Raw genomic sequence first — 26721 nt, forward strand, 5'->3', positions numbered from 1 at the left:
TCCTCTGTCCCAAGGCGTCCCCCAGGGTTCGGTGCTTGGCCCCCTCCTCTTCATCCTCTACATGCTCCCCCTTGGCAAAATAATTTGTCACCACAACCTTCAATTTCACTGCTACGCCGATGACATCCAACTTTATATCTCAACAAAAACCATCCCCCCCACAACACACTCCACTCTCACCAACTGTCTCTCAGAAATAAAAGCATGGATGCAAACAAACTATCTCCAACTGAAGAGTGCCAAATCAGACATCATCATCATCGGCCCCCCATCCCGTACCAAAGACATCCAGAATTTCAACTTCACCATTGACAGCCACACTCTATCTCCCCCCCCCTCACATCCGCAACCTCAGAGTCATCTTCGACAGTCAGCTCAAATTCAACCACCACATAAATCACATCACCAGGACCGCCTTTTTCCACCTCAAAAGCATTGCCCGTCTCCGCCCATCACTCTCCTCCTCTGCTGCTGAAACCCTGATTCATGCATTCATCACTTCACGACTCGACTACTGCAATAGCATCCTCTACGGCAGGGGTACTCAATACAAATCTTAAAGGTCCAAAATAAATGTTTCAATAAGACAAAGGTCCGTTTATTACAATTTATTATCCGTTTTACAAGATTCTTAACACGAGGTTGCAAAAACAAAAATAATCTGTATGCAGCAGTTTTCATTGTTATTGTGTCTGTGCTTGACCCCTCAGAGTTGCAGTGTAAGAGCTGCAGTTATGAATAAAGGCAGCTGCACCCTCTTTCATTCAGCATTCCCATTATTGCTTTATAAATGTAGCCCCCCTTGTGTGTCCACTGAGGTTCGTCAGGCCCAACACATCTTCAACAAACTCCCCCTTTGCCTCATCATAAAAACTCACAAACACCAGCAACTGAGCATTGTCAGTGGTGTCAGTGGACTCACCCACAGCTAAGGAAATGCACTGTGCATTTTTTATTCCATCACAAAGCTGATGAATCAAATCACCAGCCAGTGTTTATGTTCTTCTGGTTGCTGTGGAATCTGAGAGGGGGATTTGCTTGATTTGACCTGTTATTTCCTCTTTTTGTTTGCCTTCAACATGGTCTCCATCACTTCAGTCATGCATTATTTTATACTGCAGTTATTATCCAGTGGAAAGTCCTTACCTACTGGCCTAGTTAAATCAAAGTGGTTACTTTTTTTTGGCTGGGCAGTGTAGTTTTACACACCGTCTTATTTGACTTTCTCAGGACTTAAAACAGTTTTTTGGGGGCAGACCCCCTCAAAGAAAACAATATATTTACACACGTAAGGTCATCATCTTAATAGTTGTGTATGCTCATCCGTGAGCAGAGCATCAAGTTGACATGTCTATTACAGCTGAATGCGGCGATTACCATTTTGTTCAGCAAAACGCCTCACAAACGATTTAAGATCAACAGCTTTAGTGCGTTTTGATTCAATGCTGAGTACAGCCACACTGACAGTCTCTTCTCTGTCAGACCGCAAATACCTCATTCCTTCAGTGCTTGGGTCCGAATGCTTCTCGTTTTGCGCCGTCCAGTTCAAAATGAAATCGCCGCCAATCGTATGTCCACGCTCGCGCCAGGACCGGGGGACGTGCATGACGTGCATCTTGTGCTGCATTCACTTGTACTCGGACATTAGAGACTTTCTCTCATAAATGTCCGATGAGCCACAACTTTTCTTTCAAAACAAAGCTGCCAACTGGGGTGGCAGCTGGGGTGGCAAGGCCTATTTGTAGGGTGTCAGTTGCCACCCCGGTAGGTGAAACTAGGCTACTAGCTACAGTACAGATGGAACTAGATGAGCTGTTAACTCTCGCTCTGAATTTTTTTTTTTTATTCTCGCTCTGACTTAGACAGGTTGAAAGAGACACACACATTTTTCCCACCCGCATTCCGCGAAGACCCGCCCTACTGTGCCTCTGATTCGCAGATTGTTTGGGGGAAAAAAACGCTGACTGGATGCTGAATGTGATTGGACCAAAGCGTTGACACACACAGGTGGAACACAGTGGAACAGTCAGACATGCAGAGCGCTGTTTGCAGTGGACATAGCGGAGAATTTTGACTCGTTGCGAATGCGTTGTGGCGATGTCTCACATATAATACAGAGAGATAATACATATACAAAGTATAATTTGCTCAGAGTCCGGAGACAGTGGTGGTTCGGTCCGGATCCGGACCGGAGTCCGTAGTTTGAGGATGCCTGCTCTACGGCATACCATCCAACCTCCACAATAAACTCCAACATATCCAGAACTCTGCTGCCCGCCCGCCTCCTCACCCACACCCGCTCCCGAGACCACATCACTCCCGTCCTCCAGAACCTCCACTGGCTCCCTGTCCGTCAAAGAATCCACTTCAAAGTCCTCCTGATTACTCACAAAGCTCTCAACAACCAGCCCCCCCTACCTCACAGACCTGCTGCACCACCACACCCCCTTCCCGCTGCCTCCGCTCATCAGAAGCCAACCTCCTATCCTTCCCCACCCACATCAATCACCGGACCTGGGGGGACAGAGCCTTCTCCGTCGCTGCCCCCTCCCTCTGGAACTCACTCCCCCAACCCATCAGAGACTGCACTGACCTCACCACCTTCAAAAAACTCACAAAAACTCACCTCTTCAACCTGGCTTTTAATGTGTGATTGTTTTTGTATTATTTGACTTTAACTTTAACTATATATGTATTTGTTCTTCCTTTCTTTTCTTTTCACTATATCTGTAAAGCGTCTTTGAGCACCTGTAAAAGCGTTAACAATATAAATCTATTATTATTACACTGAACAAAAATATAAATGCAACACTTTTGTTTTTGCTCCCATTCTTCATGAGATGAATTCAAAGATCTAAAACATTTTCTATGTACACAAAATAACCATTTCTCTCAAATATTGTTCACAAATCTGAAAGAATCTGTGATAGTGAGCACTTCTCCTTTGCCGAGATAATCCATCCCACCTCACAGGTGTGGCATATCAAGATGCTGATTAGACAGCATGATTATTGCACAGGTGTGCCTTAGGCTGGCCGCAATAAAAGGCCACTCTGAAATGTTCAGTTTTATCACACAGCACAATGCCACAGATGTCGCAAGTTTTGAGGGAGCGTGCAATTGGCATGCTGACAGCAGGAATGTCCACCAGAGCTGTTGTCCGTGAATTGAATGTTCATTTCTCGACCATAAGCCGTCTCCAAAGGCGTTTCAGAGAATTTGGCAGTACAACCAACCGGCCTCACAACCGCAGACCACGTGTAACCACACCAGCCCAGGACCTCCACATCCAGCATGTTCACCTCCAAGATCGTCTGAGACCAGCCACTCGGACAGCTGCTGCAACAATCGCTTTGCATATCCAAATAATTTCTGCTGTCAGAAACCGTCTCAGGGAAGCTCATCTGCATGCTCGTCGTCCTCATCGGGGTCTCGACCTGACTCCGGTTCGTCGTCGTAACCGACTTGAGTGGGCAAATGCTCACATTCGATGGCGTCTGGCACGTTGGAGAGGTGTTCTCTTCACGGATGAATCCCGGTTTTCACTGTTCAGGGCAGATGGCAGACAGCGTGTGTGGCGTCGTGTGGGTGAGCTGTTTTCTGATGTCAATGTTGTGAATCGAGTGGCCCATGGTGGTGGTGGGGTTATGGTATGGGCAGGCGTATGTTATGGACGACGAACACAGGTGTATTTTATTGATGGCATTGTGAATGCACAGAGATACCGTGACGAGATCCTGAGGCCCATTGTTGTGCCATTCATCCACGACCATCACCTCATGTTGCAGCATGATAATGCACGGCCCCATGTTGCAAGGATCTGTACACAATTCCTGGAGGCTGAAAACATCCCAGTTCTTGCATGGCCAGCATACTCAGCGGACATGTCACCCATTGAGCATGTTTGGGATGCTCTGGATCGGCGTATACGACAGTGTGTTCCAGTTCCTGCCAATATCCAGCAGCTTGGCTCAGCCATTGAAGAGGAGTGGACCAACATTCCACAGGCCACAATCAACAACCTGATCAACTCTATGCGAAGGAGATGTGTTGCACTGCGTGAGGCAGATGGTGGTCACACCAGATACTGACTGGTTTTCAGACCCCCCCAGACCCCCCCAATAAAGCAAAACTGCACGTTTCAGAGTGGCCTTTTATTGTGGCCAGCCTAAGGCACACCTGTGCAATAATCATGCTGTCTAATCAGCATCTTGATATGCCACACCTGTGAGGTGGGATGGATTATCTGGGCAAAGGAGAAGTGCTCACTATCACAGATTCTTTCAGATTTGTGAACAATATTTGAGAGAAATGGTTATTTTGTGTATGTAGAAAATATTTTAGATCTTTGAGTTCATTTCATGAAACATGGGAGCAAAAACAAAAGTGTTGCGTTTATATTTGTGTTCAGTGTATATTATATAGTATGAGTACTGTGGCAATGATCTTGTTTATAAGATATATAAATTATCTCAACAACCTGACGTCCGAGCTCCGTAAAAACAAAACTGTCTCTGCGTCTGACGCTCTGTTTGATACTCATATTTCTGGAGTCATTATACAGTTTTTGAGGAACAGAACAATTATTTTCTGGCATCACTTTAACATTTTACGGGGGAAATCTGCATTTTGGTTTGAGGGCACAGTGCTCCTGTTACCCGGTGCAGACCAAACCCTGTAACCTTTCTATTGTGCGTACAATAGTAAGCTGTTTTAAATAGTATTTAGCTGTAGCTAGCTAGCTTGCTGCACATGGCTTCAGCATAGCTGAGTTAGCTCACATGGTCAGACAGGGATTAAGGTTTGACAGTAACCATGTTTTGTCAACTAATCAGAATATATATTTGTTTTCATATTTTGGAAATATGTATCTATAATAGATACATATTTCCAAATATTTTCCATAAGATATTTTAATCTTTTAAAAATACACATTGAATTTGGCGGCCCCCCACAGTTACTCTTAAGACTCCTGTTTAAGATCAATGATATTGCATCTGTTATAGAATAATAATAATAATAATAATAATAATAATAATAATAATAAATGTTATTCATATAGCGCTTTTCACAACTCAAAGATGCTTTACAGTATGAGGGAGGACAGGCAAACAAGTAAATATAGTAGAATGAGATAAACAAAAAAAGGCAGTCAAGAGGAAGTTGATTGAGAGGGGGATAGTGTTGTATATCCATATATTACATATAAAGCATATATGTACCATACTTGCACCATTAAGTGTGCACCACTTCAGAAAATACATGTCATATACCATGAATTGAGAAAGACCTGCACATCATTTCAAACGGGGCTACGACGACACTGATAATGTTTTTATGATTCCTGTTTCTTTCCAATATGTATGGGCCGTATTATGAAGGAAATCAAAAGGTCAAACTCAGTTTACTCGTGTAAAGGTACTTTTTATTTCATTGTCATTTCAGTGCATTGTTAGGATTTCAGATCAGGGTTTTAACATTTCAGCAAGTGGAATAGTTTTATTGACATGTATTTACAGTATTGTGTCATTTACCCCCCGTCGTTGTATTCCTGGTGAACATGATAAAGATTTTCTGTCGGACCGCTTTGATTTGCAGTCCGTAGATAACCGTGTTCATAGCGGGAGGAACCACGTGGAACAAGATGGACGCCAGCTTCCTGTGATCCGACAAGTGCGGGTAACGATGAAGGACGATGATGATGGAGCCGGACACGAACATGATGACGTAGACGGCCAGGTGAGTGGCGCAGGTCTGCAGCGCTTTTCTGTTCAGAGTCTTGTTCTTACTGCGCAGACACACTAAAGCGATCCTCAGGTAGGTGAGCGTGACACTGCCGAGCGACGAGCCCAGCAGGACCACGGTGTATCCAAGGCCATAGATGTTGTTGATGAGCACGCTCTCACAGGACAGCTTGAACAAAGAGGCGTTATCGCAGAACGGGTTGAGGATAACCATCCTGCAGCGAGACAGACGCACACTGAGGCCGATGAGGATCACCACCAAGAGGAAGGAGATGGTCCACGCCCACACCGACAGACCCAGCACCATCCTGTGGGTCATGATGGTGGCGTAGTGCAGTGGGTTGCAGATGGCCACGTAGCGATCGAACGCCATGATCATGAGCACGGTGTGAGTAGCACTCGCATAAAAGTGAGCACAGAAGGCCTGGAAGGCGCAGTGGATGTAACCAACGTAGCGCTCCGAGATGGGAGTAAAGATATCGCTCAACAAGGGCGGGATGATGGCAGAGGCCCCGAACGCATCGTTAATGCTCATGTTGCAGAACAGCAGGTACATGGGCTGGTGCAGGCTGCGCTCCGTGCTGATCAGAACCACCAGCCCGATGTTGGACACCATGATGAAGAAGTAGATGAGGAGGAGGAGGATGAAGGCCGGGATGGAGAACTGAGGCGTGACCTTCAACCCCTCCAGGAGCAAAGTATCTCCCTCTAGGGTCTGGTTCTCCATACTGCACAGCGTTATTGGATCCTAGTAAATGATGGACAGAGAAAAATGTCTTTACTCTCAAATACAGCACCCTGCTGAAGATAATAAATCATACACAGCTCTGGAAATAAATAAAAAGACCTGCAAAATGACCTGGTTTTACTGTTTATAGAAGTTTCAGTGATACTTTATTAGAATAAACCTGTGTGTCTATACAGAAAATAAAGGCCATACAAAGACATTTATATAAACCTACTCATTAAGAACAAATAGAGACATGCCTTAAAGAAATGAAAAGGTCTTAATTAACCGGGTATACTTGAAAATTGGGCACTTACTTTAAATTTAGGAAAGTGTTCTCAGTTTGCCGTAGCCGAGAGGTGACAAGAAGACCTCAAACTGTTTTGAGTTTTTCGATGAATCATGTCATCAGTAATGGTGCAGACCTGAACACAAGCCTTATCCTGCATTAGAAAAGTAAAAACAACTGTGAAAATGTCAAATAAATAGTAAATATAACAATCGAATTATGATATATAATTATAATAATTCCTAAAATAAACAGTAAAACTATTACGTCTTATACAAGTCAATAAATTCATGTGTTTATTTATTACAGGACAGGTTTTCATTCATGTCAGCAAGGCCACAATTCACAAATGGGTATTACATTTGGTTTTCTTTGATTTTACAGTCCTAGATTAATTTGGGAATAAAAATCTTCAGAAATTAGAAAAAAGTAGTAAGGCTGCTGGAGAGCAAAGTTTACTGACTTATTAAAATATTATTAAAATACATTTTATACAATCTTTAAAACAGTATCATAATTGAGTGAAGGCTTTATTTCAGGTGTTATTCATTTTCCTTTTCGTTAAATTTACTTAAATACAGTTTCTTTTTTTTATTTCTTTGTCCAAATTCTTTTCGAACACTTTCAAAACCTGATTGAAAAAGTGAAATTAAAGCCAACTAGAAACAATTATAGTAATTCATTAAATATCCACAGATTTCAGTTCAAGATAAAAGAGACTGTATTATTATTCCTCTAGTGCTGTGCAACGACAAGACACTAGGTAATCCAATTAAACGTATATAACATGTAAGTGAATTATTGTCTGGGTATGATAATTGATATTGGAAAGCATGTACAAATATTTACAAAAAACTGAATATAATATATAATATAAAACTAAAGACGTTTTGAATTTAACCTCAATACACATACTCTACATATATACTGTATATATATATAAATATCAATTTAAAAAGATGATGCAGCATATGTGTGTATCTCACATTGTGAAGCTATTACGGGGACTCAACGTGGTGTCCTGTTAAAGGGGTTCACTTTTAAAATGAAAGATGCATATTGATCAAAAATAAGGAGGTTACATCAGGCATTTTGTTTCTTGAAAAAGTGTTAGAAAGAGTGAACAAACTACAAAACATATTCAGAGCAATATGCAAGAAGCATACAAGTGAACCAGTAGTGAATATATACAGATATATATGTTGGAATAATCAAATCAAATGAAACGTTATCTATATAGCACTTCTCATACACAATGGTAACTCAAAGTGCTTCACAGAAACAATACTATCTCCCCATGAACACTTAATACCACATAAATAAAATAAGAATAAAATACAATTCAGTTAAAAGCTCAATTAAAAAGGTCTGGAGTTTGCTCTCTCTATAATGAGTCTTTAGAGTCTAACAGAGACAGATGATGAGTTGAGGTGTGTGTCTCACCTGTGTCACCTGGAGCTCCTGCAGAGAGCCGGCGCCGCAATGCCTTTTATAATCTGAAACACTGTCCCGCAGCGCTGCACACTCAACGGCTTTCATTAAAGATCACTGTTTCTGTGCTACAGAGAAAACACCTCTGGAAAATATAAAATAAACGTTTTAGTTTAGCTGTTTTGGATGCATAAATACGAGTAGTATGACTTCCAGTCCAACCCTTTCACTTCAAAACTATGATATTTACAGGCCAAACCATTAATTTATGATAAAATAAATGTGAATGGCAGGTCTAGTTCCGACTTTAGGGGGCATCACATTTTTCATAGTTTAATCATTTCTTTCTTGGCCCATGCTAAACTCTTTTGCTGAGTTTCATTAAAAGTGTTTCTGTGATCCTACAGACTGACAAACCAAACTGAAAACACTGTCAGAGTAATAAGAGTCATGAAACGATCCGTAAAAAACAAGTTCATAAGATTTTATTTAAATATTATTCTGGATGTAATCACTATTTACAGCCTTAATGCATTCATACATTGAAAAATAAGATGTATTTTGGAACAATGCAGTTCTTTGAAGCGTCATTTATAATAACATGATACACACTATGGGTCAGGGGTATTTCTGTCGATACACTGCTATCCAGTCACTTCAACATAATCAACACCGTGTCATTTAGCATCCATTGAAGCGACTTTACTCTTATGAAACAGAGCCATAACCCTCTGCCGGACCTCTTTGATCTGCAGGCCGTAGATCAGAGCGTTCAGGGCGGGCAGCACCACGTGTCCCATGACGGACGCCACCTTCCTGTGGGCCGCCAGCTGAGGGAAGCGGTGCAGAATGACGATGATAAAGCCGGACACCAGCAGGATGGCGTAGACGGCCAGGTGAGTGGCGCAGGTCTGCAGCGCTTTTCTGTTCAGAGTCTTGTTCTTACTGCGCAGACACACCATGGCGATCCTCAGGTAGGTAAGCGTGACGCTGCCGATGGACGAGCCCAGCAGGACCACGGTGTATCCGAGGCCGTAGATGTTGTTGATGAGCACGCTCTCACAGGACAGCTTGAACAAGGAGGCGTTATCGCAGAAGAAATGGACAATAATCCACCTGCAGCGAGACAGACGCACACTGAGGCCGATGAGGATCCCCACCAAGAGGAGGGGGATCACCCACGCCCACACGGACAGAACCAGCACCATCCTGTGGGTCATGATGGTGGCGTAGCGCAGAGGGTTGCAGATGGCCACGTAGCGATCGAACGCCATGATCATGAGCACGGTGTGAGAGGCGCTGGCGTGGAGGTGGACGCAGAAAGCCTGGACGACGCAGTCCATGTACCGGATAACCCGCTGCGAGTCCGGCGTCAGGAGGTCCCGCAGAACATGAGGGATGATGATGGTGGCCCCGAACACATCGTTGATGCTCATGTTGCACAGCAGGAGGTACATGGGCTGGTGGAGGCCGCTGCTCCTTAAGATCAGCACCACCAGGCCGATGTTGGACACCATGATGAAGAAGTATACGATTAGGAGAAGGATGAAGGAAGGAATATAAGACTGGGAGGGGAGATTGAACCCCTCTAGGATCAGGATATCTTTACCAAAAGTGCTGTTTTCCATAGCTTTCTATTATGTGGCAATACAGGCTTTTATATGTTAAAAGTTATATAGAGTTACAGTTGCAGAAAATCAAAGACATGTACCTGAAGATCTTTGAAAAAAGTCTCAATAAAGTGACTACAATGATTCTAAATATGCCCACATCACATAACAATGACTCGCTGTAAATAAGACGCATACATTCTGTTTTTTGCAGAAACAGAAGCACTTAACATATTAAGTCACCATGTGTTCAAAGTCAACATTTACATCAGTTCATTAAATGGTTGATTCACCTAAAATGAAAAAAGACAATTTTAAATGGTATTTCAATATTGGATGAAGTTCCACAATGAAGAGTTGTTCCTGAAGGCCGTTAGTTATTGACAGCAACATAGACACTGATTCTGTTCATTTTAAGCTCAACATAGAACAGGTTTCAGATCAGATCAAAACTCCAATAAAAACCTTGAAATGGGGAGAAAATGTGAATTACCTGAAGATGGTTAAATAAAGTCTTAATAAAGTTACCACACTGAATCTAAATGTTTTCACATCACAATAAAAATGACTCGCTGTAAATTGGACGCATACATTTTGTTATGTCGCAGAAATAGAGACACTTAACATATTAAGTCACCATGTGTTCAAAGTCAACATCAGTTCATTAAATGGTTGATTCACCTAAATTGAAATCGTTTAATTTAAAATGGTATTTCAATATTGGATGAAGTTCCACAATGAAGAGTTGTTCCTGAAGGTTGTTGTCTACAAAAGACACATGTTTGACAGTTTGAGTTATGGACAGTAACATAGACACTGGTTCTGCAAAGACAAAGTGTTAATTTTAAGCTCAACACAGAACAGGGTTCAGATCAGGAAAAAACTCCAACAACAACCTTGAAATGGGGAGAAAATGTGAAAGGAAACAGCAACAGAGGAGGGACCCCTCTTCCAGGACAGACAGATACATCCCTGTTGAATAGTTTTCAATGTCATTTTTCAATGCTATGAGAAACAAAACAACTTTACATTCCCCTATAATGCATTAAAGCGATGGCAGAAAGAAACACACCAACAAGACATGAGAATTGAAACTGTAGCTGGTTCAAATTGTGGTAAACCAGCATTCGAAGGAAGCTTGAGCACTGAGAAATCCTATCAACTGCTACAGTGAATAAAGGATATGTGAATGTACATTCATTAATGAAGCACAATGTCTAACAGCAGCTGCTCAGACACAGTCCTGCCTCCACCTCCGACCAGAAGTGGAGACTTTTATTTGGTGCATCGTGCGTTGATAGGTCAATGGTAACTTGGCAACAATGAAGCTTCATTATGTGTATCTAACGAAGGTTAATTCAAGATATTGGCAGGAAGGGTGGCTAAGACATATATGACTAAATATCTTGGGGTTTGCTCGTGTGTTACCAAGCAGCAACCTCCGGTTCTAATAAATAAAGCCAACACGGCCTTGTGATCTTCAAATGGCCACTTTAGGGCTCTGAAAGTGAGATAATCCCCATTGACCCCCATGTTAAAAGGCCCAACCCTATACAGCAGACACAAACATGTTTGCAGCCTGGTGGAAGAAAAAAAACGTTCTGGCCTATTTATAACAGCTATCCCGAGGTTTACATTTGTATATAAGTTGCTTGTTTAATATAAATGTAATGATGCAGGAATGAGTCCTAAAACCTGTAAATTAGTCAGCATGTTGTCACCTTCAGTCCCCTGGTCTGTAGGTCAATGGTTTTTAGTTTTGGTTGTTATCCTGAAATAAGGTCTGTGGTTAACACAAGCTGAAGAGGTTAGAATTCTACGGCCTAAAATACGTCAGTAAATACCAGAGGTGGGGACTCGAGTCACGTGACTTGACTGGAGTCCGACTCGAGCTTGAGACAGATGACTTGAAAGGACTTGACTTTTTTTAATTAAATATTTGCGTTTGTTTTTGTATTGAGATATTACGTTTAGTTTTTTCGAAATGTGATTTTAGACTCCACAGTTGCGCAAACTGACTATGACTATAGAATAAATAGACACAATCACTAATCCCAGGTTCTGATGGGCTAGATACCAACGAGGGGAATAGTCCGAAGAAAGTTTAGCTTGCAATATTGAAAGTAGCAAGGTCGAGTGCAGAGACTGAGAGAACACAAAGAGGTAGTCAGAACAGCACATCACACCGGCCTTGACTCTGTATGGGAGCCGCGCTCCCCCGCAAAGCTAGGAAGCAACATTATGGTTTCCCGCTATATCTGAAGAAACGTTAGAGAAAACAAATTAGTATGATGGTGCCAGAGTAGGGAGGGACTTCCACAGGCCGGCCGAATGCTGATTGGAGGATCGTGTTGCCAAGAGACTCTATCTGAGTCTGCGCACCGACCAAAGATAACCAGGTCTAAACCGAGGTATCTCTTCAGCTAGTCTTGACCAATCATAAATGTACGGGCAACGCCCTGTGTAATAAAATGTATTGTCGCACGAGATTCGAGGCTCTTGACGGATTTGGTGGTTACAGATGACAGCCTTGCTGCCTGTGATTCCCAAAGACGTGACGAGTCCTTGGCCAAGTGATATATATCTTTTGCTCTCTTTACAAAAACTTAGAAGTTGTCTGTCTTTTCTGGAATTCTGAACCCAACACAACCCAGGAGTGTCAGTTAACATGGCAGCGGCTAGCTTTACTCCAAAAATAGTCAAGTTTTGATTCAAGGATTATGTTGTCGATGACGCTAATAAGAAAAGAACAGCGTTATGAAGGGTCTGCAGCATAACGGTCAGTGACAGGACCACCACAGTCCACAACATCCAACTTCATTCGTCACTACAAAAAAACCCACGGAGAAAGGTAGGCTACGTGGATGTGTTGTGTTAGCTAGAAAGCTAACGTTAAGTTTAAGCTACGTTAGACTTGGTTTCAAATTGATTAAGCAAAGAGAAGACAAAACGGTAAATGAACACTAGAACCGCCAAGGGATATATTTGGACTAATCCTGATACTGACAGGCTGTCAGGAGAGGGAGAGAGGGAGAGGAAAAGAGATGCCTCGTTTATTTCCCCTGTGTTATTATCAGCAGTTACTGTACATTTTTGAATAATGTAGTTAATCTACTTTTAGTAGTTTGTTTAAATGTTTTAATGATGTTGTTTTTGTTTGTAGAAGTGCATCATTCCTTGATTTATTGTAAAATGAATCTGAACTTTTTGATCCGTTTGTTACGCAGAGTGAAGCAGGTAGGACCCAAACGCAGATTACACTTGACGATACCTTTATTTCAAGGACTTTAAATAAACTTGGACAAACAAAACACTCTTCGTTGAACTGGGTCACATACAAAAGAAGCACCAACACTGAACACAGGAGGAGACAAGACTAAATACAGGGAGGGGTAATCACAAGACGAGAAACAGCCGGGCAGGGGAGGAGAAACACAAGGGCCACAGGTGAACACAATCAGATAACTAGACACACCAGGGAAACTAACGACGGGAGGAAAAACACAGGAAGAAGGACCAGACAATATACCAAGAGGAAAACATGACAGGGAGAACCGCAAAAACACCCAAACCTACAAAACTGCAACCGTGACATGAACTTAGGAGTGTGACACTGTTATGATGATATAACTGATATGACTGGTCTCCTGCTCTCTCCCAAATGGAGCTTTTCCCTCTTCAAGCTACCTAACTTCACTCCTTCCACCTTTGAATTCCATGCCGTCACAGTAACCCATCCTATACAATTAACCATTGTTGTTCTCTACCGTCCACCAGGCGCCTTGGGGGACTTCTTGGAGGAATTAGATCATCTCCTCTCACTCATCCCTGAAACTGGCCCTCCCGCTGTACTTCTCGGAGACTTCAACCTCCAGACAGGGAAGATAGACGAACTAACATCTCTGTTAACCGCCTTTGCTTTCTCACTGTCTCCGTCCCCACCGACTCATAAAGCTGGCAATGTCCTTGATCTCATATTCTCAAGGAACTGCGCTACTTCTAACCTCTCTGTAAACCCGCTCCACACATCCGATCACTTCTTCATTTCATTCTCTCTACCCCTTTCCAAACATAACAAACTAATCTCTTCTCATCCTGCACTTGTCCGCCGTAACCTTCGCTCCCTCTCCCCCTCTACCTTTGCCTCATCGGTGCTCTCAGCCCTCCCTTCCTCTGACTCGTTCCAACTCCTGCCTCCAAACTCTGCTGCAGAAACTCTTCTCTCTACTCTCTCATCCTCTCTGGACTCGCTCTGTCCTCTCACATCTCGGCAGGCTCGTCAGTCCCCTCCTGCTCCCTGGCTAAATGATGCACTGCGTGCTAATAGAACCGTCCTTCGGGCAGCAGAGCGGAAACGGTGGAAATCCAAACACCGTGACGACCTCCTAACCTATCAAGCTCTCCTCTCCTCTTTCTCTGCTTCGATCTCTCAGGCAAAAAGCACTTTCTTTCAAGATAAGATCCAATCTTCCTATTCCAATCCTAAAAAACTATTCTCCATCTTCTCCACCCTCTTGGACCCTCCAAAAGCCCCTCCCCCCTCCTCACTTCTGTCAAGCGACTTTGTTACCCACTTTGAAAAAAAGGTTGATGATATTCGCTCTTCTTTTTCTGACTCACCTTTACTCACCACTGGGTCACCAGACCCTCCTTCCACCAACACACTGACCTCCTTTTCCCCTCTCTCTCCAAGTGAGGTTCTTACCCTCATTACCTCTGCCCGCCCCTACCACCTGTCCTCTGGACCCTATCCCTTCAAACCTCCTTCAGACTATCGCTCCTGATATTCTACCGTTTCTCACCCATTTCATCAACACTTCTCTAACTTCTGGTCACTTTCCAAACAGTCTCATGGAGGCAAGAGTAAACCCTCTCCTAAAGAAACCCACTCTCAACCCGTCTGATGTTATAAACTACAGGCCTGTCTCTCTCCTCCCGTTCCTGTCTAAATCACTTGAACGCGCTGTCTTTAAACAACTCTCCTGTTATCTCAATCAGAACAACCTTCTGGATCCGCACCAGTCTGGTTTCAAGGCAGGTCACTCCACAGAAACTGCTCTCATTGCTGTCACGGAAGAACTGCACACTGCCAAAACTGCATCCCTCTCCTCTGTCATCATCCTGTTGGACCTGTCTGCTGCATTCGACACGGTGAACCATCAGATCCTCCTTCGCACTCTCCAAAAACTTGGAGTTTCAGGCTCAGCACTTTCCCTCCTCACCTCATACCTGAAAGACCGTACCTACAGGGTGACTTGGAGAGGGTCTGAGTCCGACCCTTGTCAATTAACTACAGGGGTCCCTCAGGGCTCTGTTCTTGGTCCCCTCCTCTTCTCCCTGTATACAAACTCGCTCGGATCAGTCATTAGCCCGCATGGTTTTTCTTACCACTGCTACGCTGACGACACCCAATTAATTCTGTCCTTTCCCCGCTCAGAGACCCAGGTCGTCGCACGCATCTCTGCTTGTCTAGCTGACATCTCTCAGTGGATGTCTGCTCATCACCTCAAGCTCAACCTTGACAAGACTGAGCTGCTCTTCCTTCCGGGAAAAGATTGTCCCACTCTTGACCTAACAATCAACATCGGCACCTCAGTTGTTTCCCCAACTCAGACTGCAAGGAATCTGGGTGTGACCCTAGATAACAACCTGTCCTTCACTGCAAACATCGCTGCTACAACCCGCTGCTGCAGATACACGCTTTACAACATCAGGAAGATACGTCCCCAGCTGACACAGAAACCGACTCAGGTTCTGGTCCAGGCTCTCGTCATCTCACGCCTAGACTACTGCAACTCCCTCCTGGCTGGTCTACCTGCATGTGCCATCCGACCTCTGCAGCTCATCCAGAATGCAGCGGCTCGTCTGGTCTTCAACCTTCCTAAATTTTCCCACACTACTCCGCTCCTCCGCTCCCTTCACTGGCTTCCGGTAACTGCTAGAATCCACTTCAAGACACTGGTACTTGCTTACCATACTGCGAATGGGTCTGGCCCTTCGTACATCCAGGACATGGTTAAACCGTACACCCCAGCGCGTGCACTACGCTCTGCATCAGCCAAACGACTCGCTGCGCCCTCGCTGCGAGGGGGACCCAAGTTCCCATCAGCAAAAACACGTGGGTTTGCTGTCCTGGCTCCAGGATGGTGGAATGAGCTCCCCATTGACATCAGGACGGCAGATAGCTTGCACATCTTCCGGCGCAAACTGAAAACTCATCTCTTTCGACTCCACTTCGAGCGACAGAACTATTAACGAAGCACTATTATACTAATAAAGGGCTGGCTTATCTAAAGCCAGTTGAGTAGCACTTGAAATGTTTTTGCTCTATGAAGCCTGATGTACTTATATGATTCTGTTTTCTTCAAGTTGTATTTTGTTGGTGGAACGCACTTATTGTAAGTCGCTTTGGATAAAAGCGTCAGCTAAATGCAATGTAATGTAATGTAATGTAATGATAAACTGAAGCAATTTCAAAATTAACCCAATTAAGTGAGTTTTAAATCGTCCTGCTTAGTTCATAAGGAAATTATGAAGAGCAACAAATTAAATGATTTGAAAATGATATCTCTGTAGGTGCTGACGCTGTTGGCGGTTCTAGTGTTAACATACAGTTCAATTAAATATGTATAATTGTAAATGCCATATATGATTTTCTTACCTGGAATTCTGCCTTTTTGAACAGGCTTTTTGAGTCCTAGCTATATTGTCTGCAGTTCTAGGGTTAATATGAATCTAATATGATTGTCATCGGTCTAAATTAGATTTCAAATGATTAACTGTGTATGTAATGAAGATCATAGTGTGGGTTGAATCCATTTTCATAACCACTGTCTTTTAACTGATTGAAATGCGGAAACTGGGATTATTCATCAGAATTTCGTATGACTTGACTTGACTTGCTTGACCTGAGCAATGACTTGACTTGACTTGCTTGACCTGAGCAATGACTTGACTTGCTTGACCTGAGCAATGACTTGACTTACTTGACTCTCCCCACAGTGACTTGGGACTTTCTTGATACTTGTAGGTCAAGACTTGAGACTTGCTCATGACTTGCACATGTAGGACTTACTCCCACCTCTGCTAAATACCCAACTGGTGAATTTCAAGATGGCGGTTGCTAACAAGTGTCTAAATGAGACGACTTAACGTCATCACGCTCAACATTAGCCAACTTTAGCTTGGTGGTGGTGACGCGAAGTCATCTGACCGTGCAGTAGTTCCTTAATGGCCCAACATTAGCCTCCTTTAGCTTAGCGGTGGTGACGCGAAGTCATGTGACCGCTCTGTAGTTTCTCTATAGCCCAACATTAGCCACCTTTAGCTTAGCGGTGGTGACGTGAAGTCATGTAACCGTGCTGTAGTTACTTTATAGCCCAACATTAGCCACCTTTAGCTTAGCGGTGGTGACGTGAAGTCATGTAACCGTGCTGTAGTTCCTCTATAGCCCAACATTAGCCACCTTTAGCTTAGCGGTGGTGACGCGAAGTCATGTGACCGTGCTCTAGTTCCTTCATAGCCTAACATTAGCCACCTTTAGCTTAGCGGTGGTGACGTGAAGTCATGTAACCGTGCTGTAGTTCCACTATAGCCCAACATTAGCCTCCTTTAGCTTAGCGGTGGTGAAATGAAGTCATGTAACCGTGCTGTAGTTCCTCTATAGCCCAACATTAGCCACCTTTAGCTTAGCGGTGGTGACGTGAAGTCATGCGACCGTGCTGTAGTTCCTTCATAGCCCAACATTAGTAACCTTTAGCTTAGCGGTGGTGACGTGAAGTCATGTAACTGTGCTGTTGTTCCTCTATAGTCCAACATTAGCCACCTTTAGCTTAGCGGTAGTGACGTGAAGTAATGTGACCGTGCTCTAGTTCCTTTATAGCCAAACATTAGCCACCTTTAGCTTAGCGGTGGTGAAGTGAAGTCATGTAACCGTGCTCTAGTTCCTTTATAGCCAAACATTAGCCACCTTTAGCTTAGCGGTGGTGAAGTGAAGTCATGTGACCGTGCTGTAGTTTCTCTGTAGCCCAACATTAGCCACCTTTAGCTTAGCGGTGGTGAAGTGAAATCATGTGACCGTGCTCTAGTTCCTTTATAGCCCAACATTAGCCTCCTTTAGCTTAGCGGTGGTGAAGTGAAGTCATGTGACAGTGCTGTAGTTTCTCTATAGCCCAACATTAGCCACCTTTAGCTTAGCAGTGGTGACGTGAAGTCATGTGACCGTGCTGTAGTTCCTTCATAGCCCAACATTAGCCACCTTTAGCTTAGCGGTGGTGACGTGAAGTCATGTAACCGTGCTGTAGTTCCTCTATAGTCCAACATTTGCCACCTTTAGCTTAGCGGTGGTGACGTGAAGTCATGTGACCGTGCGGTAGTTGCTTCATAGCCCAACATTTGCCACCTTTAGCTTAGCGGTGGTGACGTGAAGTCATGTAACCGTGCTGTAGTTCCTCTATAGCCCAAGATTAGCCTCTTTTAGCTTAGCGTTGGTGACGTGAAGTCATGTGACCGTGCTGTAGAACTTTATAGCCCAACATTAGCCACCTTTAGCTTAGCGGTGGTGACGTGAAGTCATGTGACCGTGCTGTAGTTCCTTTATAGCCCAACATTTGCCACCTTTAGCTTAGCGGTGGTGACGTGAAGTCATGTGACCGTGCTGTAGTTCCTTTATAGCCCAACATTAGCCACCTTTAGCTTAGCGGTGGTGACGTGAAGTCATGTGACCGTGCTGTAGTTCCTTTATAGCCAACCATTAGCCACCTTTAGCTTAGCGGTGGTGAAGTGAAATCATGTGACCGTGCTCTAGTTCCTTTATAGCCCAACATTAGCCACCTTTAGCTTAGCGGTGGTGAAGTGAAGTCATGTGACCGTGCTGTAGTTTCTCTATAGCCCAACATTAGCCACCTTTAGCTTAGCGGTGGTGAAGTGAAATCATGTGACCGTGCTCTAGTTCCTTTATAGCCCAACATTAGCCTCCTTTAGCTTAGCGGTGGTGAAGTGAAGTCATGTGACCGTGCTGTAGTTTCTCTTTAGCACAACATTAGCCTTCTTTAGCTTAGCGGTGATGACGTGAAGTCATGTAACCGTGCTGTACTTCATCTATAGCCCAACATTAGCCTCCTTTAGCTTAGCGGTGGTGACGTGAAGTCATGTGACAGTGCTGTAGTTCCTTTATAGCCCAACATTTGCCACCTTTAGCTTAGCGGTGGTGACGCGAAGTCATGTGACTGTGTTGTAGTTCCTCTATAGCCCAATATTAGCCACCTTTAGCTTAGCGGTGGTGACGCAAAGTCATGTGACCGTGCTCTAGTTCCTTCATAGCCCAACATTAGCCACCTTTAGCTTAGCGGTGGTGACGTGAAGTCATGTAACCGTGCTGTAGTTCCTCTATAGCCCAACATTAGCCACCTTTAGCTTAGCGGTGGTGACGTGAAGTCATGTGACAGTGCTGTAGTTCCTTTATAGCCAAACATTTGTCACCTTTAGCTTAGCGGTGGTGAAGTGAAGTCATGTGACCGTGCTGTAGTTTCTCTACAGCCCAACATTAGCCACCTTTAGCTTAGCGGTGGTGAAGTGAAGTCATGTGACCGTGCTCTAGTTCCTTTATAGCCCAACATTAGCCACCTTTAGCTTAGCGGTGGTGAAGTGAAGTCATGTGACAGTGCTGTAGTTTCTCTATAGCCCAACATTAGCCACCTTTAGCTTAGCGGTGGTGACGTGAAGTCATGTGACCGTGCTGTAGTTCCTTCATAGCCCAACATTAGCCACCTTTAGCTTAGCGGTGGTGACGTGAAGTCATGTAACCGTGCTGTAGTTCCTCTATAGTCCAACATTTGCCACCTTTAGCTTAGCGGTGGTGACGTGAAGTCATGTGACCGTGCGGTAGTTGCTTCATAGCCCAACATTAGCCACATTTAGCTTAGCGGTGGTGATGTGAATTCATGTGAACCGTGCTGTAGTTCCTTATAGCCCAACATTAGCCTCTTTAGCTTAGCGGTGGTGACGTGAAGTCATGTGACCGTGCAGTAGTTACTTTATAGCCCAACATTAGCCACCTTTAGCTTAGCGGTGGTGACGTGAAGTCATGTGACCGTGCTGTAGTTCCTTTATAGCCCAACATTAGCCACCTTTAGCTTAGCGGTGGTGACGTGAAGTCATGTGACCGTGCTGTAGTTCCTTTATAGCCCAACATTAGCCACCTTTAGCTTAGCGGTGGTGACGTGAAGTCATGTGACCGTGCTGTAGTTCCTTTATAGCCCAACATTAGCCACCTTTAGCTTAGCGGTGGTGACGTGAAGTCATGTGACCGTGCTGTAGTTCCTTTATAGCCCAACATTAGCCACCTTTAGCTTAGCGGTGGTGACGTGAAGTCATGTGACCGTGCTGTAGTTCCTTTATAGCCCAACATTAGCCACCTTTAGCTTAGCGGTGGTGACGTGAAGTCATGTGACCGTGCTGTAGTTCCTTTATAGCCCAACATTAGCCATTCTTTAGCTTAGCGGTGGTGACGTGAAGTCATGTGACCGTGCTGTAGTTCCTTTATAGCCCAACATTAGCCACCTTTAGCTTAGCGGTGGTGACGTGAAGTCATGTGACCGTGCTGTAGTTCCTTATAGCCCAACATTAGCCACCTTTAGCTTAGCGGTGGTGACGTGAAGTCATGTGACCGTGCTGTAGTTCCTTTATAGCCCAACATTAGCCACCTTTAGCTTAGCGGTGGTGAAGTGAAGTCATGTGACCATGCTGTAGTTCCTCTATAGCCCAACATTAGCCACCTTTAGCTTAGCGGTGGTGACGTGAAGTCATGTGACCGTGCTGTAGTTCCTTTATAGCCCAACATTAGCCACCTTTAGCTTAGCGGTGGTGAAGTGAAGTCATGTGACCGTGCTGTAGTTCTCTTATAGCCCAACATTAGCCACCTTTAGCTTAGCGGTGGTGAAGTGAAGTCATGTGACCGTGCTGTAGTTCCTTTATAGCCCAACATTAGCCTCCTTTAGCTTAGCGGTGGTGACGTGAAGTCATGTGACCGTGCTGTAGTTCCTTTATAGCCCAACATTAGCCTCCTTTAGCTTAGCGGTGGTGACGTGAAGTCATGTGACCGTGCTGTAGTTCCTTATAGCCCAACATTAGCCTCCTTTAGCTTAGCGGTGGTGACGTGAAGTCATGTGACCGTGCTGTAGTTCCTTTATAGCCCAACATTAGCCACCTTTAGCTTAGCGGTGGTGACGTGAAGTCATGTGACCGTGCTGTAGTTCCTTATAGCCCAACATTAGCCACCTTTAGCTTAGCGGTGGTGACGTGAAGTCATGTGACCGTGCTGTAGTTCCTTATAGCCCAACATTAGCCACCTTTAGCTTAGCGGTGGTGACGTGAAGTCATGTGACCGTGCTGTAGTTCCTTTATAGCCCAACTTAGCCACCTTTAGCTTAGCGGTGGTGACGTGAAGTCATGTGACCGTGCTGTAGTTCCTTTATAGCCCAACATTAGCCTCCTTTAGCTTAGCGGTGGTGACGTGAAGTCATGTGACCGTGCTGTAGTTTCCTTTATAGCCCAACATTAGCCACCTTTAGCTTAGCGGTGGTGAAGTGAAGTCATGTGACCGTGCTGTAGTTCCTTTATAGCCCAACATTAGCCTCCTTTAGCTTAGCGGTGGTGACGTGAAGTCATGTGACAGTGCTGTAGTTCCTTTATAGCCCAACATTAGCCACCTTTAGCTTAGCGGTGGTGACGTGAAGTCATGTGACCGTGCTGTAGTTCCTTTATAGCCCAACATTAGCCACCTTTAGCTTAGCGGTGGTGACGTGAAGTCATGTGACCGTGCTGTAGTTCCTTTATAGCCCAACATTAGCCTCCTTTAGCTTAGCGGTGGTGACGTGAAGTCATGTGACCGTGCTGTAGTTCCTTTATAGCCCAACATTAGCCACCTTTAGCTTAGCGGTGGTGACGTGAAGTCATGTGACCGTGCTGTAGTTCCTTTATAGCCCAACATTAGCCTCCTTTAGCTTAGCGGTGGTGACGTGAAGTCATGTGACCGTGCTGTAGTTCCTTTATAGCCCAACATTAGCCACCTTTAGCTTAGCGGTGGTGACGTGAAGTCATGTGACCGTGCTGTAGTTCCTTTATAGCCCAACATTAGCCACCTTTAGCTTAGCGGTGGTGACGTGAAGTCATGTGACCGTGCTGTAGTTCCTTTATAGCCCAACATTAGCCACCTTTAGCTTAGCGGTGGTGACGTGAAGTCATGTGACCGTGCTGTAGTTCCTTTATAGCCCAACATTAGCCACCTTTAGCTTAGCGGTGGTGACGTGAAGTCATGTGACCGTGCTGTAGTTCCTTTATAGCCCAACATTAGCCACCTTTAGCTTAGCGGTGGTGACGTGAAGTCATGTGACCGTGCTGTAGTTCCTTTATAGCCCAACATTAGCCTACCTTTAGCTTAGCGGTGGTGACGTGAAGTCATGTGACCGTGCTGTAGTTCCTTTATAGCCCAACATTAGCCACCTTTAGCTTAGCGGTGGTGACGTGAAGTCATGTGACCGTGCTGTAGTTCCTTTATAGCCAAACATTAGCCACCTTTAGCTTAGCGGTGGTGAAGTGAAGTCATGTAACCGTGCTCTAGTTCCTTTATAGCCAAACATTAGCCACCTTTAGCTTAGCGGTGGTGAAGTGAAGTCATGTGACCGTGCTGTAGTTCTCTGTAGCCCAACATTAGCCACCTTTAGCTTAGCGGTGGTGAAGTGAAATCATGTGACCGTGCTCTAGTTCCTTTATAGCCCAACATTAGCCTCCTTTAGCTTAGCGGTGGTGAAGTGAAGTCATGTGACAGTGCTGTAGTTTCTCTATAGCCCAACATTAGCCACCTTTAGCTTAGCAGTGGTGACGTTAAGTCATGTGACCGTGCTGTAGTTCCTTCATAGCCCAACATTAGCCACCTTTAGCTTAGCGGTGGTGACGTGAAGTCATGTAACCGTGCTGTAGTTCCTCTATAGTCCAACATTTGCCACCTTTAGCTTAGCGGTGGTGACGTGAAGTCATGTGACCGTGCAGTAGTTGCTTCATAGCCCAACATTAGCCACATTTAGCTTAGCGGTGGTGACGTGAAGTCATGTGACCGTGCTGTAGTTCCTTTATAGCCCAACATTAGCCTCCTTTAGCTTAGCGGTGGTGACGTGAAGTCATGTGACCGTGCTGTAGTCCTTTATAGCCCAACATTAGCCACCTTTAGCTTAGCGGTGGTGACGTGAAGTCATGTGACCGTGCTGTAGTTCCTTTATAGCCCAACATTAGCCACCTTTAGCTTAGCGGTGGTGACGTGAAGTCATGTGACCGTGCTGTAGTTCCTTTATAGCCCAACATTAGCCACCTTTAGCTTAGCGGTGGTGACGTGAAGTCATGTGACCGTGCTGTAGTTCCTTTATAGCCCAACATTAGCCACCTTTAGCTTAGCGGTGGTGACGTGAAGTCATGTGACCGTGCTGTAGTTCCTTTATAGCCCAACATTAGCCACCTTTAGCTTAGCGGTGGTGACGTGAAGTCATGTGACCGTGCTGTAGTTCCTTTATAGCCCAACATTAGCCTCCTTTAGCTTAGCGGTGGTGACGTGAAGTCATGTGACCGTGCTGTAGTTCCTTTATAGCCCAACATTAGCCTCCTTTAGCTTAGCGGTGGTGACGTGAAGTCATGTGACCGTGCTGTAGTTCCTTTATAGCCCAACATTAGCCTCCTTTAGCTTAGCGGTGGTGACGTGAAGTCATGTGACCGTGCTGTAGTTCCTTTATAGCCCAACATTAGCCTCCTTTAGCTTAGCGGTGGTGACGTGAAGTCATGTGACCGTGCTGTAGTTCCTTTATAGCCCAACATTAGCCTCCTTTAGCTTAGCGGTGGTGACGTGAAGTCATGTGACCGTGCTGTAGTTCCTTATAGCCCAACATTAGCCACCTTTAGCTTAGCGGTGGTGACGTGAAGTCATGTGACCGTGCTGTAGTTCCTCTATAGCCCAACATTAGCCACCTTTAGCTTAGCGGTGGTGACGTGAAGTCATGTGACCGTGCTGTAGTTCCTTTATAGCCCAACATTAGCCACCTTTAGCTTAGCGGTGGTGACGTGAAGTCATGTGACAGTGCTGTAGTTCCTTTATAGCCCAAACATTAGCCACCTTTAGCTTAGCGGTGGTGAAGTGAAGTCATGTAACCGTGCTGTAGTTCCTTTATAGCCCAACATTAGCCACCTTTAGCTTAGCGGTGGTGACGTGAAGTCATGTGACCGTGCTGTAGTTTCCTTTATAGCCCAACATTAGCCACCTTTAGCTTAGCGGTGGTGAAGTGAAGTCATGTAACCGTGCTGTAGTTCCTTTATAGCCCAACATTAGCCACCTTTAGCTTAGCGGTGGTGAAGTGAAGTCATGTGACCGTGCTGTAGTTTCTCTATAGCCCAACATTAGCCACCTTTAGCTTAGCGGTGGTGACGTGAAGTCATGTGACCGTGCTGTAGTTCCTTTATAGCCCAACATTAGCCTCCTTTAGCTTAGCGGTGGTGAAGTGAAGTCATGTGACAGTGCTGTAGTTCTCTTATAGCCCAACATTAGCCACCTTTAGCTTAGCGGTGGTGACGTGAAGTCATGTGACCGTGCTGTAGTTCCTTTATAGCCCAACATTAGCCACCTTTAGCTTAGCGGTGGTGACGTGAAGTCATGTGACCGTGCTGTAGTTCCTTATAGCCCAACATTAGCCACCTTTAGCTTAGCGGTGGTGACGTGAAGTCATGTGACCGTGCTGTAGTTCCTTTATAGCCCAACATTAGCCATCCTTAGCTTAGCGGTGGTGACGTGAAGTCATGTGACCGTGCTGTAGTTCCTTTATAGCCCAACATTAGCCTCCTTTAGCTTAGCGGTGGTGACGTGAAGTCATGTGACCGTGCTGTAGTTCCTTTATAGCCCAACATTAGCCACCTTTAGCTTAGCGGTGGTGACGTGAAGTCATGTGACCGTGCTGTAGTTCCTTTATAGCCCAACATTAGCCACCTTTAGCTTAGCGGTGGTGACGTGAAGTCATGTGACCGTGCTGTAGTTCCTTTATAGCCCAACATTAGCCACCTTTAGCTTAGCGGTGGTGACGTGAAGTCATGTGACCGTGCTGTAGTTCCTTTATAGCCAACCATTAGCCACCTTTAGCTTAGCGGTGGTGAAGTGAAATCATGTGACCGTGCTGTAGTTTCTCTATAGCCCAACATTAGCCACCTTTAGCTTAGCGGTGGTGAAGTGAAATCATGTGACCGTGCTCTAGTTCCTTTATAGCCCAACATTAGCCTCCTTTAGCTTAGCGGTGGTGACGTGAAGTCATGTGACCGTGCTGTAGTTTCTCTTATAGCACAACATTAGCCTTCTTTAGCTTAGCGGTGATGACGTGAAGTCATGTAACCGTGCTGTACTTCATCTATAGCCCAACATTAGCCACCTTTAGCTTAGCGGTGGTGAAGTGAAGTCATGTGACCGTGCTGTAGTTTCTCTATAGCCCAACATTAGCCACCTTTAGCTTAGCGGTGGTGAAGTGAAATCATGTGACCGTGCTCTAGTTCCTTTATAGCCCAACATTAGCCTCCTTTAGCTTAGCGGTGGTGAAGTGAAGTCATGTGACCGTGCTGTAGTTTCTCTTTAGCACAACATTAGCCTTCTTTAGCTTAGCGGTGATGACGTGAAGTCATGTAACCGTGCTGTACTTCATCTATAGCCCAACATTAGCCTCCTTTAGCTTAGCGGTGGTGACGTGAAGTCATGTGACAGTGCTGTAGTTCCTTTATAGCCCAACATTTGCCACCTTTAGCTTAGCGGTGGTGACGCGAAGTCATGTGACTGTGTTGTAGTTCCTCTATAGCCCAATATTAGCCACCTTTAGCTTAGCGGTGGTGACGCAAAGTCATGTGACCGTGCTCTAGTTCCTTCATAGCCCAACATTAGCCACCTTTAGCTTAGCGGTGGTGAGGTGAAGTCATGTAACCGTGCTGTAGTTCCTCTATAGCCCAACGTTAGCCACCTTTAGCTTAGCGGTGGTGACGTGAAGTCATGTGACAGTGCTGTAGTTCCTTTATAGCCAAACATTAGCCAACTTTAGCTTAGCGGTGGTGAAGTGAAGTCATGTGACCGTGCTGTAGTTTCTCTGTAGCCCAACATTAGCCACCTTTAGCTTAGCGGTGGTGAAGTGAAATCATGTGACCGTGCTCTAGTTCCTTTATAGCCCAACATTAGCCTCCTTTAGCTTAGCGGTGGTGAAGTGAAGTCATGTGACAGTGCTGTAGTTTCTCTATAGCCCAACATTAGCCACCTTTAGCTTAGCAGTGGTGACGTGAAGTCATGTGACCGTGCTGTAGTTCCTTCATAGCCCAACATTAGCCACCTTTAGCTTAGCGGTGGTGACGTGAAGTCATGTAACCGTGCTGTAGTTCCTCTATAGTCCAACATTTGCCACCTTTAGCTTAGCGGTGGTGACGTGAAGTCATGTGACCGTGCGGTAGTTGCTTCATAGCCCAACATTAGCCACATTTAGCTTAGCGGTGGTGATGTGAAGTCATGTAACCGTGCTGTAGTTCCTCTATAGCCCAAGATTAGCCTCTTTTAGCTTAGCGGTGGTGACGTGAAGTCATGTGACCGTGCTGTAGACCTTTATAGCCCAACATTAGCCACCTTTAGCTTAGCGGTGGTGACGTGAAGTCATGTGACCGTGCTGTAGTTCCTTTATAGCCCAACATTAGCCACCTTTAGCTTAGCGGTGGTGACGTGAAGTCATGTGACCGTGCTGTAGTTCCTTTATAGCCCAACATTAGCCACCTTTAGCTTAGCGGTGGTGACGTGAAGTCATGTGACCGTGCTGTAGAACTTTATAGCCCAACATTAGCCACCTTTAGCTTAGCGGTGGTGACGTGAAGTCA

At 45.0% G+C, this 26721-nt stretch overlaps 2 protein-coding genes across 2 annotated transcripts; both read right to left on the bottom strand.

The window, feature by feature from the left end:
• Positions 1–5526: 5526 nt before the first annotated feature.
• LOC117549070 (olfactory receptor 5B17-like) lies at positions 5527–6474 on the bottom strand. The gene has a single exon (XM_034220661.1). It carries the CDS (start codon positions 6469–6471, stop codon positions 5527–5529), a length of 945 nt encoding a protein of 314 aa, XP_034076552.1. The 5' UTR covers positions 6472–6474.
• Positions 6475–8868: 2394 nt separating this feature from the next.
• On the bottom strand, positions 8869–9819 carry LOC117549071 (putative gustatory receptor clone PTE03). Its single transcript, XM_034220662.1, has one exon. The coding sequence runs from the start codon at positions 9817–9819 to the stop codon at positions 8869–8871; it is 951 nt and encodes a 316-aa protein (XP_034076553.1).
• Positions 9820–26721: the final 16902 nt, after the last annotated feature.

Source organism: Gymnodraco acuticeps, unplaced genomic scaffold (genome assembly GCF_902827175.1).
Source record: "Gymnodraco acuticeps unplaced genomic scaffold, fGymAcu1.1, whole genome shotgun sequence".
Lineage (NCBI taxonomy): Eukaryota > Metazoa > Chordata > Actinopteri > Perciformes > Bathydraconidae > Gymnodraco > Gymnodraco acuticeps.

Excerpts from the sequence above, each read along its gene's own strand:
- LOC117549070 (XM_034220661.1), bottom strand. The coding sequence starts at position 6,471 with ATGGAGAACCAGACCCTAGAGGGAGATACTTTGCTCCTGGAGGGGTTG.
- LOC117549071 (XM_034220662.1), bottom strand. The coding sequence starts at position 9,819 with ATGGAAAACAGCACTTTTGGTAAAGATATCCTGATCCTAGAGGGGTTC.